Source organism: Pyrgilauda ruficollis, unplaced genomic scaffold (genome assembly GCF_017590135.1).
Source record: "Pyrgilauda ruficollis isolate IOZ18807 unplaced genomic scaffold, ASM1759013v1 scaffold7, whole genome shotgun sequence".
In the NCBI taxonomy this organism is placed as follows: domain Eukaryota; kingdom Metazoa; phylum Chordata; class Aves; order Passeriformes; family Passeridae; genus Pyrgilauda; species Pyrgilauda ruficollis.
In genome coordinates, this window is record NW_024528821.1 from 6,844,364 (window position 1) to 6,864,503 (window position 20,140).

Here is a 20,140-nt window from a genome sequence, read left to right on the forward strand (position 1 = left end):
TCTGTGAGGATTAAGAGCAGTTGGCTATTCAAAGTATCAGGATTGGTTTGGATAATGGGATGTGTCAGAGCCAGATGGTTTACAAATAGGACATACAAAGCAACAAAGGGTCTACCAGAATTTTATGTACAAGAACTTGCTTTTAGAGATTTACCAAGTAAGCAAAGTATAAATATTTTCTCTCTTGGACCTACTGCTTTTTTCTCTGCAGAGGGATTAGAAAGTACCAGTTTAAGAAAAATAACCTCAGAGCTCCATTTCCTCTCCCCCAAAATTTCTGGAATGAAGAATTTACTGCAGAAAATGATGTATTTTTACATATCATTTGATGTTCTAAACTTCTTCTGATATCAGGGCTTTCCATGAGATAGGCCAGCAAATGAAAAATCATGGATGAGGGAATACGTGTAGTGTGTGATGTTTGGTTTTGTTCCAGAAGACCTTTGAACATACACAACATGGTATTTTGATCTCAAATAAGACTTTGCATAAACATAATACTTCTGTCTTAAAGTAGGTAAAATATGTTTGTTTTCCCTTTCTAAAGGTACCAAATCCCAGGGATTCCACATTATGTTTTGAGTAACTTGGCCCAAAAGAACTGGAGAAGAACAAAAGTGGAAATTATGGGCTCAAAAATTTAATAGAAATTAAATTACATCTTACCCAATTTACCCACTTGAGGAGAGTAGAACATGTTGGTCTGATGTTCACTGAGATGAGTTCTCTAACTGAAAAGGGGGTTCTTACTGGGTTGAGGAGCACTGTGTACAGCTAATTCTTATGCAACCAGACTCTAGTACTTCAAATAATCTGCTTATGCCAAGCAGTGGTGAACCAATTGTGATACACATACAATATTTCAGCTGGATGTAATTTACTCTCTTCTCATGTAAATCTAACACCTGCTGCTCCATAATCATAACAGGAGTGCTTTTATCCTGCGTGTTGTACCTTTGAGTGTTGTACTAGCCCTGTTTAACCTTCTGTGTGTGAAAGAACAGCACCTCCCATTTGCCTTGGTTCTTAACTGCTGCACTGGACACAGAGGATGAACAGAGCTCCTCAAGAACTTCCTGAGACCAGCCATCCTGTACTGCTCTTTTCACTTCCTTTTTCTTGAATAATGAATAATTTTGACAAGAATGCAGGGGAAAAAATTCACACTGCAGTCAAGTTCAGAGTTTATTTCAGGTCAAAATAAAGACTAGACAACCAGGAAAAATAAGTATTTCAATAACCATGTTTTGCCTAGGTTTTTTTTTTGTTTGTTTTTATTTCTTTCTTCATTTTACAGAACAGGGTGAGTGATCAGAAGCTAATACCAGTGTAAGATTCATGGGACTAAACCCTAGTGCACTGAGCTATCACATATGCACACCCTAAAGAAGGTTACCAAAATAAATCTTCAAACACAGAAGTACACCAAGTGAAATGGTGAATACTAAATTATTCAGCAACAGATAGAAGATGCTGACTGACAAATCCTAAAGGAGCATAAGCACCACAACATCCAGCTCAGGGAAATCCCACAAACATGATTAATTGGGGAAACAGAGACAGTCATAGACACAAATTTAACAATAGAAACAAGATCTGAATCACAAGTAAGGAAATGTCCCAGCAGATAACCCTACTTTCCTAAAAAATATCCGGTAAATTTGTGGTTGTGTTTTTGCTCTGTTCTGAAGTGACAATTTTGAAACCCAGACTTTTGCTCTTTAGGGATGAATTTGTTGTTGCTCTCCTTCAGCTAGCTCAACCTACAAGGTGGTTAGACTAATGTACATGCCCAGGCAGTTGAACCAGCTCTTACATGATGTAATGTAAGTCAGGTATAATTGTTATTTACCTCACCAGAGGATAAAGGAAAAACTGTTTTTTTCTACTTCTGTCTTCTGAGGCTTCTGTATGGAGCTCTTGTGAGCCTTGGCCAAACAGCTGTAAAACCAGGTTTATGCCTTGCCTCCCTTGGTCAGTAATTACTCCCTTGCCAAATAAATAGGTAAACCAAGTAGATCTTCATACTTAGGGAATAGTAAGCATAAAAGTTGATACATGGGCTTGTAATAGAATTTATCAGAGGGGGAGATAGAACATTTGCACAAACATGTTTGGCTCCATGTCCACCCCAAAGTGTTCTTCAAAGGAGGTGGGTTTTATTCCACAAAATTTCTCATTCCCGGCAGGGCTTGGGCAGCAGTTCAGAGTTTGCAGAGTTAGTGTCTGTTGTGAATGTGTGTCGCAAAATTGTAGATGTCCCCAAAGAATACAGAACAAAGAACACAACAAAGGTCAAGATGTGAGGAGCCATGTGAGTCAGACTGGGTTTTTTTCAACACGGTTTTGGATTTTTGTGCCTCAGATCCAGCTGTATTCTATTTGAGTCCTTTTTTGAACTGAATCCAGCTGTCTTCTGAAGAGCCTGTAATTATTTTGGTGGAGACCTAACGTATTGACAGAAGCTGCTGCAAAATCAGAAATGAGGAATCTCTACATTGATGTGGAATAACTTGTGGTCCCAAAAGGGACATTTCCCCATGGCCCTGTGCTGCTAATAATCATTGCCTCTTGCTGGATGTAATTGTGCAGGCACACCAGGCATTGGCAGAATTTCTTAATCTGATTTAGGGAACATGCACAGGAAAAATCATTGGATTTTTGTTTTCTTGCATCTGCAAACTCACTGCATGGCCCCACAATCACTGGCTTTGTTTGTGTGGGTGGAAAAAGGCAGGAGCACACAGCCAAGGGCAGGTCAGTAAGATGATTGTAAATCAGTTTATGCCAAACTTGAAGCCATACTCCAAGTACTTGTTCAACAGATCATTTGAAATGTTCCTCAGGTGTGTCTATATGAGTTGCAGTCACCACAGTGCAGGTGCATTTGCTCACAAGAACATAAATGAGCACGAGATTTGCAACAGAAAGCTGCAGGACAGGACTCAATGAGATTGAGAAATGGGAAGTCTCTGCTAGGTGACAGGGATCAAAGGCTCTGGCAACAGTTGTGATTGCCGGGAATCGGGATGGGAACATGACAACGAGTTGAGCTTTCAGGGAGAAGGAAGAGACAGGGGGAAAAGTGTTTCAGCTGCTGACAACGTTGATAGGCAGGCAGCCAAAAGGAGTGAACGATTGCATGTGTGCTTGGCATTGGCTCTCCTGGGAGAAGGAGTGGACAAAACAGAAAGAAGGAAGGAAAGAAAACAGCAAGGAAACTGAAAGCAAGAAAGGCGTTGCTTGGATCAGCTCTACAAATGTCCTCACTAGCAGGCATAGTCCATGCTTGCTCTTAATTGCACAATCTGATCTCCATCACACAGTTTAAATGTTCCAAGTCCTGGAACTTTAAACCACATGTTTATATGATTATAATTGCAAGTCCTTGGGCACTTTTTAAGAGCAACTAGAAGTCCTCTTATTAAACAAAAAGTCAGAAAAGCAAAAAAAGCCCAACATTAACACAGGATATTCCCCACCCTGTCATAAAAAGGTCCACTTCCCTTTTTCTAGAATGAGTGTCTAAAAAGCAGATGAACTCTTGCAAAACTCTTTGAGGAGCTGAGTAAATACTGAAACATTCTGTTTGGTTAGGAATAAGTCAGTTTTACTAACAAATTTTGGTTTCCTCCCTGCTGGATCTGTACTATTTTGAGAATTACCAAGTTTCCTCCCTGCTGGATCTGTACTATTTTGAGAATTATCTGTATTTGGGTGGTAACTAGAACCAAGCTTGCTAGCTACCACAAAATTCTGGTTCAGAAGGAAAAGTTTTATCCCAAATATTTTATTCTCCTGAAATTCATCAAAATAGCACTTATGTCTTATTCCCAGTTCTGAGAAAATTTTGGAAAACTTGCTCCATCACACACATAAAAAATGTGAGAGCAAAATTCCAAGTGACCATATTATGTTTGGAAAGGGCTGAAGCAGAGGAAGTTTGGGGAAGTTTGTTGAAGGCAGATCTGAAAAAAAAAAAAAAAAAAAAAAAAAAAAAAAAAAAAAGAAAGAACACTATGCATTTTTAGCACAGATGAGAACTGTAGAAATTAGCTGAATTTTCAGGAGGGATTTTGAAAAGCGGCATTCTGCCAGGGGCTAAATAACTGCTCTGACATCAAGAGAACTGCTCGGGGATGTGCTAACGTAGCTGCTTTCCTGGGAGAGGATATGAACCATACCCTGCCTGGGGCACGCTTCAATAGCTGTAGCAGACAAGGGTGAACCCAGTTGTAAAAGGAAAACTACGTTGACTGACAGAACGAGATCTTCGTGAGTCTGTGGCCGCGGTGCAGGGCCATGTGAGGAATCACGGAGGGCACGGGGCTGGCGGCGGGGCAGCGGAGCGGGTGCGGTCCCCGCAGCGGCTGTGCGGGCACCTCCCGCGGCGTCCCTGCGGTTCCGCGATTGCAGCGCGGCCAAGCCCGGGCTCGGGGAGGCACCGACGACTCCAGCGGAAGGGAACTCAATGATCTCAGAGTCTTTTCCAATCGAATTGATTCGGTGAAGTGTTTCTGTGCTGAACATGCTGGAGGCAGCGGCGGGGAGCGGAGGGCAGTGAAGGGGCAGCACATGGGGCGACAGAGGGGCCACAACAGAGGGAGTGCAGTGCGGCCGTGGGATGCTCCCGTCGCTGCACAGCCCTGCGGCCCGGGGCGGTGCTGCCCAGGTGGAGGGGCCGGGCCGCCCCTCCCGCCCGGCTCGGATTACCTGGGCGGGCCGGCCCGGCCTGTCCCGTCTCGTCACGCCGCCCTTCCCGGCTGGTCCGGCCCCTTGACGGGAAGTGGGAGCGAAGGGCCGCGCCGGGGCGGCCGAGCTATGGCTGTCCCCGCAGCAGCTCCGCTGCCCTGCGCGCTCCTCCTCGCCGTCTGCTGGGTGGTGGCCGCGGGGACAGCGGCAGGTAGGAGCGGGCAGGGCGGCGGGGAACGGGGACGGGGTGGCGGCGCTCGGGAGCGGCTGCCGGCTGCGCTCCGTGCCCGCAGGCGCGGTGCCGGTGCCGGCGCTGGCGCGGCCGCTCCGGGCTCTCCTCGTGCGTGGGTCGGGTCGGGCGGCTCGGCCGTGGCTCCGCGCACACGCGGGCATGGATGTAAGGGAAATGCGGGCATGGATGTAAGGGAAATGCGGGCATGGATGTAAGGGAAATGCTTTCATTTTGTAGTAGGAATCGCCCGAAGCTCGTCAGCCGTGTGCGAGGCAGCGCCGGCTGCGCGTTCTGCTCTGCCACTTTACTGGGAGCGGGGATGCTGAAAATCTGTTCTCCCCTTTCAGTAAGGCAGCTCTTGGCAGGGTCGGCAGAAATGTTTTAAGCTCTATCTTCGTTTCCCGGGACAGTTTTTGCCTTAAATCCCCAAGCAGACTCCCCCGCCCTCCCGCCGGTGCCCGCGTCTTGCGGCGGTGCGGGAGCGGCTCCGCCGTGTGCGGGCACGCAGAGCCTCCCTCGCTCTTCCTTCGGTATTCCCGATTTTGGAAGTACGAATGTTTAGTTTTAGGAAACATGCGTGCGCGTCTGTGAGGACTTAGTAAGGACCCGAGCTTGAAGGTTTATTCTCTGCTCATGTTATCCAAAAACCCAGCTATAGATATTAACGAGATGTTATTTTTCTCAACTGTCTGCAATTCAGTTTAGCACTGTGAAATCAACTTTCAGAAAATGCAGGTGGACAAAATAAAAGTATGATGAGTTTTTTACTACTTTACAACACTCTCACGTGGTACTTGAAGCAAAGGATTTGCTGATGTTTCCTCGTTAGGGCTTTTAGAAATAATGTTTTCTATGTCTCACGTAATGTCTGCTAGCTACTGCTGTTCTTCTTTTCTTAGAAGCACCACGGTGGTTTTGCATTTTAGCAGTGAAATAACGGCTTGCCTACATTTTGTGGTTGGTCATTAAGTTGTTCTGCAAAATTGCTATAGATATTTCAATAACGAGAGCATGAGACTATATTTTACACAGACAAAAGTATGAGATTGGCTTAATCTATGAATAAAAGCTGAATAAAAAACATTAAAACACGAGCTTCAGAATTCTGTACATTATTCAAAAACCTACTAGATTTAAACTTTTTACTTTTTTTTAATACGATTTACTGATTAATTTATCAGCTGTAAATATTAGCATTTCTTTGTGTGGCTAGTAATCTACAAACTTAAGTGCAATGGCTTCTAATCAAACCTTTTAGAAGAAAAGGTTTAGAATGTTTAGAGTAGAAATTAGGGATGGCATTTTTTAATGGTTTGTGGCTATTGTAGGTAAAAGCTCAATCATGACAAGATGGAATGTTTGGAGCTGTGTACTCTTGTTGATTTTTTTTTTTAATATGATCAAAAGGACTCAGTATTTGCAAACTTAATGTCCCAAGGCTGTTCCTAAAGCCCATCCTGTGTTTTTGTTAGTGGAAGAGGTAATAGGCAAAGACGTTCTTGCTACCTTCAGTTTTCTCAATAGAGACTGTATTTTTGCAAGAATAAAAATTCTCTCTTTCTGCTCAAACAAAATTCCCAAAAATTTTATGTATTCAAACAAATTAAGCATATTCAAACTAAATCAGTGAATCTTTGTAATTTTTCTCATTATCTATGCAAACACATGGATTATAATGATGCCTGATCTCTACCATTGCCTGTCCTTGAACTATGCAAAGGTCTGAGAGAGCTCCAGAAGTTTGATGAATTCCCTTCAATATTTAGCTACTCTGACTCTCAGGAAATCTAAAATAGTGGTGTCATGGACACTCTGAGCAGAACTCTTGCTCAAGGAAGCTCTTTTGGTTCTCTATCTTCCCTCTCCCTTGTGCTAACAGAAGGAAACGGGGCTGCACTGTGACCTGGATGGGAAAACTGATCTTGATGGAATTATTCTGCCCTTTTCCTATGAGCTCTCTTGAATGTTGGGATGGGTTGAGCTTGGTTCCCTTGGACAGCAAGACATGCAGCACGAGCTGATATCTGTTTGAAGGGTTTGTGAAACTATTGAGTAACAAGGGTACACTCTGTCCACAGACTAACAAGTGGCAGTGGCTCAGTGATGACACCTGGAGATACCCTGAGAAACAGCCTCATTGGGCTTCTGGTTCAACATCTTCTCATAGTTCATATTAGAGTAGCCCTTTAAAATTCACTTTTCCTTTCTTAGGGAATTCCCAGTTGGTGATGTTTTTCAGAATTGATGTCTGACATGTACTTTACTTTTTCCTGGAAGTTTGCCATTTCCTGTCATATTTCCCTTCTTTGTTTTCTAATATGATCTTCAAGCTTTGTGATGGATCTTGAGTAGGCATTGACTCAGTGCACAAGATAAGGAAGGGTCAATGCACAAATGGATTTATCGCTGCGACCGTTTCTGAGTCATGGCCCTGCTCTGCTTCTCATTGGCCTTTGCGGGGGTAAAAAATGGACCACTGAAGCATGGCAGCAGTAAATTACTACTTGTCCCACCCTGGTTTTGCTCACTGTGCCAGAACATAGCATTATATTTTTAATAGGTAATTGAGAAAGTGATGTGGTTTCCTTGTTGTTTTTTAACATTCTTGCATTTGCAGTCTTTGCTTTGCTTGCAATCTTTGCTTAAATTGTGCTTCTAACATACAGCTGTTGCTTGCAAGATGTAATCACTTGTCTTTTTAAGGATTTCTCTTTAAAGCTATGCTGATGGATAACTTTTGGGGAGAACACGGTATTAATTGCTCCACAAAATGTATATACTGTTTTTACTAAAGTTTCAGCATGTGATTCAACTTCCTTGAATGTGCAAAAGCTCGAGTACCACAACCACTGTGTTGTTGCAGGCTACAATTTCTTAAAAATACTTTTCAGTTAATTTGTGCATATTTAAATTATTTATGAGTTGAGGTAACACTTTGTGTTGAGAAACACTTTAGTGGGCTGATGAAGCTGAGAAGTTATTTGTGTTCTTTTCTGTCAGAGAGTTAAAAATCTGCCAGTATTACTAATGGTAAAGTGTGGGCCAGCAGGATTGTTACACTGGTAACGCCTTTCTTCCAGGAGCAAAAGTTCTTCCATCTCCATCCAACTTGGACTATTCATTTACCCATATCTGTACTCTGAACTGGACATGGAACCCCCCAGAGAACGTCAGCAGTAGCTGCAACCTGGAGTACTCCAGTGACATCGTCATTAATGGGGTTCCTGAGGACAGAAGAGTAAGTACATCACCTCTTTGGGCTCTGTGTTCCAGTAAATGTCTTAGTGTTAAAAATCTCCATGTGGGAGAGCATATACACATGTATAAATACAATTTTAACACAGCATTTCATTCTTATCGTGGGATCAAAACCTCAAAAGTGAATCATACCAGCATATGGGATCTTCAGATCAGAAGAATCTGTCTGTTGCTCTCTGATAACTGAGTGCTGATGGTAACACAGAAGTACTGTAATAATAATGGGAAAAGTCTCGTTTCAGTCTTTGCTTGTGCAGCTTTCTAGAAAAATTAGATACAGGGCAGTCTACATACTCAAGAATTTAATGGGAATTTGCAATTTGAATTTTTCTCCTTTACTTTGGACTCACTTTGAAGAGACATGCAGATTTCACTGTAGTTTGACAGTATTGCATGTTTTGGAGGTAATGCAAAGAATTAACATTCCCCCATTTACCTTCTCCCTGCAATTACAATTATTTATGGGAGGGTTGTGTTTTGAAGACAGTATGGTGCATGTTTGTTGCCTGGAACAGAAGTATGTAATTCATTTGTTTTGGGCTTTCATTTTCTGTGTTAGATGGTTTGCAGCCCAGATGTGCTCCTTGCTGTGGATTAGCTGCTGTTTGAACAGGGCATTGCCATGGTGCCCGTTGCTATGAGCTGTAGGACAAGATTTTTTACAATTTATTGCCAGTAAGAAAATAAATTCGTTATTCCAAACTCTGGGAGTTTGAAGCCTTTGGTAGATGCCAGCTGTGGGGGAGGCAGTGCTGCTATATCAGGTATGGTTACAATTGATATGATGCCTCTTGAAGGAGTCTGTTGTTGAGCCCTGTTACAGTCTTACAGCCTGATGCTTACATTGGCCTCTTCATGCTAACCACTGCATTTTTTCTCACAGCTCCAGGATATCCTGGACATGAGTAGGGATGTGGTTTGGCCAGTTTGGATGGAGCCTTGAGCAACCTGTTCTAGCGGAACGCAGGAACCCACAGCGAGGGGGTTGGAACTGGATGGTCTTTAAGCTCCCTTCCAGCCCAAAGCATTTTATAATTCTGTGACTCTGCATTTTGCAAACAGCTGAGCTGATTTAATGTTACACCTAAAAGGGTGATGTTTCATTTTGACACTAATGACCTCTAATAATCTTCGCTGGACCTTTAGATGAGCCAGTTGAACCTGCTAACACAGCAGAAACATATTTGCCTCTTTTGATTGATTCATTAACAAATCAACAAGTAGAAAGTCTCCTTGGTTGAAGAGCTGACTAAGTTTGTGGAAGGGTCTGATAGATAGTAAGGTCATCAGCAATGAAAGAACTGAGGGTCAGCAGTTTCACAGGACAGGATGAAACAGACTGTACATCTTGCTGCTTCTTTTTGCTCACAGAATCTGTTGGAGGTTAGGATTTTTTTTTTTTTTTAAGGAAATTTTCTCCCATTTGTTGCTAGAGATGATAACAACTGGTGCTAAAGAGAGACAAAAGAAGTGGCCAAGGTGGGCTGAAGGGGTGCAGCTGGCTGCAGCCCCTTAGCTGGGGGGTTTTCTTTTGGGAAGGGCAGAGATACTTTGACATTTTGGCTGAGGGTGAGGGGCTGGGCTCGGCTCAGAGCTCTCTCTCGCTCCTGGGGTCACAGGCTGTGGTTGCTGTGGGAAGAATTCCCCACCACTGGGGAGTCCCCTCTCCCACTGTTTTCTCCTACCGTGGGTGAGGCTGTGCTCGTGGGAGCAGCCATTGAACTGGGGCACTGTTAACACCTGATCTCTCAGGAAGGAATCCTGACCATCTACTCGGGTGCCTCAGGAAAACCCAGGACCCTGAGCCCCTTTCCCCTCCGAGGGAGCCTCTCCTGGTTGTGTTCATGGGCCGGGCTGACGCTGCCCAGCCCCGCTGTTCCTCTGCCATTGCTCCGGGTGTTTCACTGTGCTGTAACCCCACACCCTGCCCAACAGGACACCCCGCGGCTCCTGCTACGGCTGCGGAGTTTCTGCTACATTTCATTTATTACTGCGGCATTTTGCACACCGTTCCAGCTTGCTTCTTCTGAGGTTCCTACTGCAGCTCCTTTCGCCATCCAGAGGGGCACTGACAGTGGCTGTCCCTGCGCTTTGCAGACAAAGCCGCTTTTCCCTCTCTCCCGCCGGCCCGCCCGCCATCAGCGCGTGAGGGAGACGCGGCCGAGCTGGCGGCACAGCGCCCCCTGCAGGCGCGGGGAAGCATCGCCCCCTGCCCGGCCGGGAGCCAGCAGCGCCCCTGCTGGCCGTGCCCGGAACTGCAGCCAAGGCAGGCTGGGCTGGGGCTGTGCTCTGCCCGCTGGGGCTGCCGCTGTTTGCAGGGTCACACACATGCTGGCAAAGAACTGCTGTTCTTTTCTCATGTCTTTGCCTGAAAGCCCCGTTATTTTGGAGTTAGAAAATGTGGGTCCCCTTCCCACCAAATTATTCTATCCCACCTTCCTTGCCAGACACCTATCTTTTAAACCCACACAAACCTAATCTGTACATTTGTTTACCCTCTCATTAGTGCCAATGTTTATTATTTCTATATATGATTAGTTACAGCATTCTTTGGCCATAACAGATATAACAGCCATAAAGATATTTGTTTCGTACCCAGTTTCCAGTTAAATAAAAAGCATCCTCCTAGGCCAACAAAAGATGCTCAAGAAAGTGTGTGATAAAAGGGTGAGCCTTTTTCTCATACAAACATACTTGAAATGGAAAATCGTGAGATACTTGGGCTTGATGTGGTGTCACTGCTTTTAATAGCCATTTATGGGTTTGTTTTGGTAGGTTTTTCTTTTGCTCCTTAAATCATCTAAACTCATCTCACTGCTTTTTGGTTGCGTCTTAAAATGTTCTTCATTTTGTTGGTCATGTCCTCATGTGCACACACACAGAAAGGTGAAGGTCAGATCTGTAAGTGCCTGTTAATACCACTGTAGTATAAACAAGCTTATTTTGTATTATCCATGAAGACTTTTTCTAGGATCATTTTCCCCCTTGTTATACTTACTTCTTGATCTCTGTGTAGTCTTTACTTAGGTCTGTAGGTCACAGGGATGGGAGTAGTTTTTCTTTGTGAGTTCTGGTTGTGCCTGAGAAAGAAAAAAGCAAAGCCAAGCGACGCTGAGGCTTCCCGCATAGTCAGACACTGGTTTCCTTTGGCTTTGAGCTGTAGTCTTACTGAAGGGCTGTAATTTATCCTTATTCTGGCAGGAATTCCCTTGTATCTGAGATAATATGACAAATGTTTTGGTTTTCTTCCCCCATCTAAACCCAGGAGTGGAGCAAGAGCCGCTTCCGTGTGACGGATGCACACTTGAATGAGGAAATGCGCCTCAGAGTGAGAAGTGAATGCAAGAATGACAACACCAGTGAGCCCAGCCCCTGGGTGGAGACCTCCCTTCTGCCAAAAGGTAATGCCAGCAGTGGCCAGACCCCTCTTGGCCTGAGGAGACATGGCTTTTTCTCCTCTCTTTCAAGAAGAAATCATGAAATGCATCATAGAGAAACACCAGATACAAGGGCTGGTTTTATTGATAGAGCTTAAACAGAATGGTTATACCACCTTTAAACAGAACTGGGGTCTTCTGATGCTTAAAGTCTTCTGGGCATGCTTGTAAGATTGAAGTCCTCTTCCAAAACAGCAGTGTAGGTCCTGTACTTGTCTTCTGCCTCCTTTGAGCCCTTCTTTCTGAAGGGCTGTAATATTTCCTTACGCTGGCAGGAATTCCCATGCATCTGAGATGGTATGACAAATGATTTGGTTTTCTTCCCCCCACCTAAACCCAGGAATGGAGTACGAGCTGCTTTGGTTTTGGTGGTTGTGGCATTAGAGATAGGTCTGACTCCATTAAGCCTGCTGCCTTCATGACTGGCATCTAAGTCAGTTTATTTTTTATGATTTTTCTGTATAAACAGAAGCCCATAAAATAACTCTACAACTGTCTATGTAGGAGGGAGGAATGTAGTAAATTTAATAACTTGTTGAATAAATTGCTTAAATAATTGCAATAGGGTTCTGTCTTCTTCAAGAGATGAGTGAGGTCTACAAAGCATAGCAAAATGAATGAAGAAAAAGTATTTTTTGTTTCTTGGCATGCAGAAGTATGGGGTCCACAGCAAGACTCCTCAAAGTCTGTTAGGAAGCAGACTTTGAGGAGTAAGTTATTTTGCTGAATACTTGAAGTTAGGATGTACATCAAGAAAATGAGCCTCTTGCCTAAAAGTCTGTCTTAACCCAGGAGCATGACTTGATGTGGATGAAAACCACATGTGGCTGGGAGAATAAGAGACTTTATCAAGCCTGTGTGTGTCTGCCAGGAGGGCCCTGGAAAATCAGGGAAGCAGATCATTAGGACAACATGTACTAAACAGGCTGGGGCTTTTAAAAGTGTGTTTGCAGATGAAATATTTTTATATACTTCTTGAAACAGGAAAACCTGTTTCATTTCCCTATATTTTTAGTTGCTGCTTCAGGGAGAACGCAAGCTGGACTTTCAAAGTAGATCTGCATTTAATACGGGTTTAGTTTTTAGTTCATGGAGATGTTGCTACTTGTCAGAAGGAAAAGGTATCCAATGCAATGTAATATGGTAATGCAGTCTAAAGAACTCATACAGAAATGCAAGACTGAATATGAAAGACTTTATTCCATAATTGCTCTGCCTGGTGATCCATTGACTTATTCACAATTGCTAAGTACTCATTTATATTGATGTGACTTAAGTTTCCAAATGTTACATTTTGAGGTCTAAAGGTATACGAGTCTCCATTAAAAAGTCAACTTACCTAGTGTTGCTTTTGTCAGTATTTAAGACTCAGAGGTATTTTCTCATATTATAAATGCAAAGCAGCTAATACTGTATCTGGAGAAGCTAAAAATAGTCAGCCTTTAATTATGGTTGACACTGATAGTCATATTATAAATGCAAAGCAGCTAATACTGTATCTGGAGAAGCTAAAAATAGTTTTTAATAGCTTTAATTATGGTTGACACTGATAGCTGTAAAAGCATTTAGCTTTGTTATAGTTTTCCCTGCAATTACCAGCTACTTTGACTTATTTTTAAAGTACCTGTAGATTAATAGAAATAAATGTTTTCCTGACTCAATACCTTGTCCTTAGCATCTGGTACTCTAAGTAGCAATTAAACCACGGTGAGCTCTGGGATGTGCTGTTGTGATTGGCTTGCCTCTAGAAGTTACTCTGCTGAGATTTCAGCCATTGCAAGCTCTAAACAGCTGGAATTGGTTTGTTGTGCTGAACAGGCAGTGTAGTCTGGGAGGTAACCAACCCATTTCTGCCTTCCAGTTTCAGTTATGTAAAATGAAATGTTCTGCTTCTGGAAACAGCAGAGAAAACTTGGACAAAATAAACCTTAGAGAACATTTCCAACTTGCCTTGCAGGTATTCCAGGTACTGCTGCTGTTGACTTGGGCTGTGTTTGGCACAATTTGGAGTACATGGCTTGTACCTGGCGTCGTGGGGAGAACGCAAGCAGCGACACCAACTACACTTTGTTCTACTGGTTCGTGGGAGATTCGTGTTCTCAGCTCTGAAGTGCTCCAGGACTAATCTTTAGTTTTACATGACACATTCCGCTTGTCTGCTTCCTGTTGCTTATAAAATTCCCAGGGCATTGTGTCCAAGTTACTGCTCAGCCCCATCCAACAGAAAACTTCACCACTGGAGGGGTCAGAAGCTGCTATGGCCAAGACTTTTTGGGAAGCTGATAAAACTGTTTTGTGTCTGCTTCTGTAGCCCAGATTAACACAGCTGCTATTGCTTTCTATATTTTTCTGTTTGGGCACTTGATTCAAAGAGAGAATAATTAAGAACTAAGCTAGACCAATGTATTAGTTGCTTTCTTTGCAGCCCAACAAAACAGGATGTTTAAGTTAGGATTACCACAATGTATGTGTCAGCTCATAAACCATTGGGAAATGGTATGAAAGCATTAATAACTCTTAGCAGAACTTCTGTTTGCATCTTCAATGATGTAAATAACTGATTCACCTTTAAAGCTATGAAGAACATCTTTTTATCATCATCATCCCCTCTGGCCAGTGGACAGCCATAAATGGTGTCGTGTTCCAAAGGAGGAGACTTGCGTGAGCCAGGTCTTGGCATTGATAGCTGTACATGCTGATCTATGCATACCTCTGCACTTTGGGGCTTGTGAAATGCCAGATTGCATTAGCTTCTGTAGAAATAGTGGAGTTTTCTTTTCGAAAGCCCATGTTGTATTTTAAATCAGCTTTCTGTTTGATTTGAGCTAATTGCGTAAACTTTTTGCTCTTCTTCTCCTGTGGCAGTCTTGAAGGCCAGCTGTTCAGTTCAGGGCATTTGGGCAGCAAACAGCACAAATCTTGGTGCTTTCATTAAATGTGAGGGCAGTATTTGTTCCCTGTCTAGATTGCTGCTCAATCTTTTTCTTTGGTATAAGAACAGGACCAATGCAGGGTTGATGATCTGAATTTCTGGGTATAGGGATACTTACTGGAATAATGCTGTAGATTTGAGCTATGTATTTTCAACCTGCCCTTACTTTTAATGGAAGATGTAGCTGCACTGACTTCAAAGTGTTTTAATTCATGCTGCTTTGAAAGAATAAGACTTTATAGATTTTTAAAGAAAAAAACTAAGAAAACACTTCAATTTTAGACTGTAAGTTACATTTTCCACAATGCCAGTGAGGTGGGGTATTTTGTTTTCCTGGGAGGAAAGGCTAGTGGTGTATTTTCATTGAGACTTGGGCAACAAAGAGAAGCAAGGAAGAAGTTTGTCTTCCTAACTTCTCTATTATTGAAAGGGAATACTGACATTTTGAAAATCAAATCAGGGAAAACTCAACTGTCTCAAAGCTGCAATACTTGAGGCAGAGCTAAAGAAAATTGATCAGCTTGTTCTATCACAGAGATGAAATTCTGCTGACAAGAAGTGGTCCAAATTAGTATGTTTTCTAAATATTCTTTACTCCTTGGAATTGTTCTCCCATGTGGAAAATGTGAACCAAAGCTGACAGCAGTTGTTCTTTTTGATATAAAGCAAGCCTGCTTCTCTTTCTGCTCCTTGGCACTCTTCACAAAAACAATGCTCTTTCTAAAGCTTGAGATAAATTAGAGGCTGCTTACTTTGCGTAGCTTTACTTTTTTTTATATGCTATAGCATAGCTTTAATGCAATACCAGTCTTTAGAATTTGTAATACACATTTATAAACAAGCCTTCCCCTTGCTGTCCTTTTCTTCTGAAGTTTACAAGAATGATTTCTTCCTGTAGGTTTGATGGCTTGGAAAACGCTAAGGACTGTAGCAGCTCCTCTGTAGACCAAGGAATCTTTGAATGCATTTTCAATCTTACCTTCCCAAAAGACAGGAGAACTTATCCTGCTATAAGTATTTTGATTAGAGGGGATTCTGAAGAAGTTAGGCCTGTGTGTGCAAGTAAAAATCCTACCACCCTTGGTAAGTTTAACATCACATCATACAAATATAATTAAAATGAGAAATTTGGTAGTACATTGTTGTGTTTGAGAAACTTCATAAAGTATGGATGAGACAATGAGACTAGATGCTCCCTTCTACTGACCTTTGATTTGAAATGATATAGACAAGAGTTTGTTTTCTGTGGGATGGGTGTCTGGGAAGAAGGGGAGGGGTAATTTTCTATTAATTTCTACTCATTCTTTAGTTGGATTTACTCTTTTTTTGACTTACTGGTGCTAACTTCTTCCTCTTTCTCTTAATCTGCTGTAAGTGTAGTATTCTGCAATACAGGACTGAACAATTTTTGTAAGCAGTGAAACAGGCTTTTGAACTAATTATTCCATTTTGCATTGCAGTAAAACCTACCACACCAAGACAATTGACATTGTCAAAGACTAATGATGGAATTGATGTAAAATGGAGTGAATCAGAAACATTTCCAAAAAGTTGTTTAAACTACGAAGTTAAGTATTGCAATGGGGATTTGGACAATGGTCAGATCATTGCAGTAAGTTTTCGTTGCTTTTTTTTCTTTTTTTTTTCCTGTGAATCTTTTGTAATATTTGTGGTTGAAAGTGAGCAGTTGCATGTGACTGGGTTGGGTGCCAGAGCTGGAAGTGCTGTGTGAATGTAGGATTTTTCTCTCATACTGTAGGTTTATGTTAGTAAAAGCTGTACATCAAAATTCATGCAAGTCTTATGAATCCTTCCCATCATTTGTTAGGACAATTTGTTAGTGTGTAAGAACAGTCTGATAAAGAGGGATTTACTAGACTATCAGGAAATGGTGCCTGTCTGCTTCTCAGGCTTATGGGCTTTGTGTTTTGGTGTTGGGTTTTCCTGCTGTTGGTCTCTGGCCATGTGGCAGCTTTGGACTTGAATGCTGTGACCTGATTGCCCTAAAGAAAAATCAGCTGCTGGTGCACACAAGGACAGAGAATCTCACAGAGAAAAGCAAGGGGATAAAGACTGAGGATGGAGGGGAAGAAAGAGGGGGTGCACCCTCAGGTACACTGATTTTAGTGTGCACATAAAAAGCATTGAGTTTAGTGTCTGGATGGACTCGTGCTATATGTCCATAGCCAAACTGAATGTACTGTTTAGTCAGAATGATAAAAACAGCATGATAAATTTCAAAGTGAGTGGCAGTCTTCTCCTGTGGAGCATGTTTAGTTGTATATTCTATGCCAAACTTGAATGCTAGCAACATTCCCCAGGAAAGTGGTATTTTGGATAAAAAATAAGTGGTTAGGTCCTATCTAGTGTGTGCTCTTCTTTGTAGAGGCATCACAGAACACATTGCTATGGCTGGTTATGCTGCCCTGACAAGAAGGGAAGGTAAATCACAGATGTTTCTCAGAAAAAGGAAAAAAAAGTTTAGAAAGGCACCGTTCCAAATGCAAAGTCTTAGTTTAATCATTGATGCCAAATGCTGCATGATAGATGTAGCAGTGAATGAGATTAAATCTTAGCTTTGGAATGTGCATTTAGGCCTTCTGTGCTTGTTAAATTCCACTATGCCCTATTTTTAAGGTTTCATAGTCATAAAAAGGTCTTCCATCAAAACATTCAGAATACATTAGCTGCACAATGTAAATAGTCCTGGAAGTGACTGAGAATACAGTGCTAATTGAACAAAGCAAATTGCCTTTTCTTTTTTGCCTTAGTCTGAAGTGAATTCTGTGTCAATTGCTGGCATTGATCCTAACAGCAAGTACACCTTCAAAGTGAGAGCAAAGCCAAAGCGGGAGTGTTACAACAGCCACCTCCAAAGCGACTGGAGCGAGGAAAAGAGCATTGGTGAGACACTTGCCCTGCTTTGTGTTGCACTCTACTCTTCATCTGTTAAGGCATTTAAAACCTTTCTCTCTGCTAAATAAATGGGAGTCAGAGATCATCTCCTTATGTACCTATTTGAGTGAAAAGAGGGCAGAAGGGCTCTAGTCCCTCAGCAGCACCACCAGTCCCAGCCTGTGCTGCTGTTTTGTGGTGCCATTTGTGGAGCTGTGCAAAGTCCAGTGTAGCCAGTTTTTCAGCCCTGAGTCTTGCTCATTTGCATTTCCTTGCCAAGCACATCTACATTATAATCCCATCTTTGGAAAACAAGACTGTCCTTGCCTACAAAAGTGCTAGTGTACTTGAAAAAGCACTGAGTTTATGAAAAAATTGGAGAATTAACTATTTTGTTGTCGTTATTCCTAAAAAGCCTCTCAAAATGTCCCTAAGTTTCTACAATTTCTGTTTTCCAGGTGAGAAGAGAGATTCTACAATCTATTTTGTTCTAATAATTACCATTCCATTAATAGTGGCAGTATCTACAATAATTCTACTGGTTTATCTAAAAAGGTAAATATTGATCTCCTTACATTTGCTGCTGTCTTTGTCAAGATGAAAGTTATTTAGAATCTGTCTGTGTCAATGTTCCCCTTGTGTTTTGGGGAGTAAAAATAAGAAATGAGTACAGTTGTACAGAAAACGAAGGCTGGCCAGTGATGACAAAATTGACTCCACACATTTTCTTGACTGTACCCAAACATGATTTCGACATGTTTAAATGATTTTTGAATTAATATATCTTTAATCTAAATATTTTCTTTTTAACTTCATGAAGGTTGAAGATATTAATTCTTCCACCAATTCCAGACCCTAGAGAAATTCTTAAGCGCATGTTTGGAGAGCAGAACGAGGATTCCCAGGTTAGTAAGAAGCTGATCGGTCAACAAATCTATTGAACTGGGATCTCTAGGCTTGCAGTTTTGTTTTTCCTATGTCTGTCTTATAACTAACTGTGTAGAAGTAATTATATCATATGAAGATTAAGTATTTTACAATACTAGGAATTGTTCGGAAACAATTACTCAAAACTTAGATTTCCTTCCCCACCACCCCAGCTGTATGTGCTTTTCCAGTTAGATTAATAGAATTGCATTATTCTGTTACTCCAGTCCCTTAAATTTTTTTCAGGTTGGGGTTTTTTGGGCGGCAGTTTTCTGATTGTCAGGCTTCTTTTGCTGTGTGGGTTTTGGTTTGAGGATTGTTGGTTTTGTTTTTGCAATTCCATTAAGTGACTTCTACTGAACATTCATGTCTTTCTGCTACTTAATCATATTTATGATGCTGAATTAAGCTATTTGTGTTTGGCTTCCAGAAACTAACATTTTTAGCACTCTCACATTTATCATAGTCTGTCAGCTAGGAAGTAAATCAGACATACAGCTTCTTGTTGATGAAAGAACAAAACCAGCTATAGTTGTTTCAGGCACTGGTTGATGAAAGACTTGCAGTGGTGCCTTATTTTGGGGAAAAGAAACATAATACCCATTAAGGAAACTTTTCTAAATAAATCTTCCTTTATAAAAATCCAAAGAGAAATACACTGACAAGCCATAATTCAAACCTTGACATGAATGTTGTTCTCCCAGATGGGACTCTTGGCCACTGTGGTAGCTGTTACACTTTGTTGTGCTTTCACAAGTGTTTTGCTACTGCCCCAAGTAATTTTCTCTGTGTGCTCAGTGAAAACTCTACAAAGTGTGCTCGTGCTCAGCTCTCCATCCTCTTGCCTGAGCTTCACCCTTTGGTTGTAGCTGGAAGCACCCTTAAAGTGGGGACCAACTTCATCTCTAGAGGATATCTCTTCTGTCAGCCAGGCCTAAGCCATGGCTCTGAAAAGCACAGTTTGTTGCCCAGCTACTTTGGCTTCCCACCATAACACAGGGTCTATGTTGTGGAACAGGGGTCTGTCTTACTGGGGTGAAAAAGCAACCCTTGCCACGAGGAGACACTGTTAAAAATGTTGTTCCTCTCTTTCAGAGCTCTGCAAAGGATGACCCCACAAATGCTTTTGACAGGTTAATTATAGAAGAAGAAATTCATTCTTTAATTTTAACAGAAACTTCAGAGAGCAGTAATCCTGAAAAAGAAAACAGGTAGACTCTGCTTTATCAGTGAAAGAGGAGGAGGCTGATCCTGCTCCTGTACCTCAGGTGACTGTAGATGTGAAGAGGCCTGTGAGGCACTGGCCAGCTCTGACTCACTGGCTCCTCCTCTGAAGATGCATCACAAACAGTGGCTGTTCTTCCATCTCTGCCAGAAATCCTCATCTGAGCTCAGTCAAGATGCAAGATGAGCATGTATGTAATTCCATGGGACTGCATTGTGGGTTCCCTGCTCTGGCTTCAGCCAGCTCCGCCCTGTTACTCGCCACTTGCACTTGTGTTTGTGCCTCACACCAGACTGTCAGGGTTTTTTTGTTTGGTGGGTTTTTTTTTTTTTTGGGGGTTTTTTTTTTTTTTGGGGGTTTTTGATTTTTTTTTTTTTTTTTTTGAGCAAGCACTGTGACTTCTCTGAAGTATTTGGCTCTGTTTGCAGTAGGTGGGATGGGTCATTAGTGCTACACGTGGAGCTGCTGCCAGGTGGGATGGCAGAGCATGGACTGCTTGTGGATAACCCTTTGTGTGCCTGGGCTGGGCACTCTCTAGAGGG

General features: G+C 42.2%; 1 protein-coding gene across 1 annotated transcript; it reads left to right on the forward strand.

The window, feature by feature from the left end:
* The first annotated feature begins 4,794 nt into the window (after positions 1-4,794).
* IL13RA1 (interleukin 13 receptor subunit alpha 1) lies at positions 4,795-19,899 on the forward strand. Its single transcript, XM_041485228.1, has 10 exons — positions 4,795-4,903; positions 8,005-8,162; positions 11,448-11,583; positions 13,577-13,697; positions 15,450-15,634; positions 16,012-16,163; positions 17,323-17,455; positions 17,905-18,001; positions 18,267-18,351; positions 19,469-19,899. Exons 1-10 carry the CDS (start codon positions 4,822-4,824, stop codon positions 19,586-19,588), a joined length of 1,269 nt encoding a protein of 422 aa, XP_041341162.1. The 5' UTR covers positions 4,795-4,821; the 3' UTR covers positions 19,589-19,899.
* Positions 19,900-20,140: the final 241 nt, after the last annotated feature.

Bases quoted from the DNA above. Each gene is read 5' to 3' on its own strand.
- IL13RA1 (XM_041485228.1), top strand. From the start codon at position 4,822: ATGGCTGTCCCCGCAGCAGCTCCGCTGCCCTGCGCGCTCCTCCTCGCC. The intron at 16,164-17,322 runs GTAAGTTTTCGT...TTTTTGCCTTAG, and splicing joins ACAATGGTCAGATCATTGCA to TCTGAAGTGAATTCTGTGTC. The intron at 17,456-17,904 runs GTGAGACACTTG...TCTGTTTTCCAG, and splicing joins GAGCGAGGAAAAGAGCATTG to GTGAGAAGAGAGATTCTACA.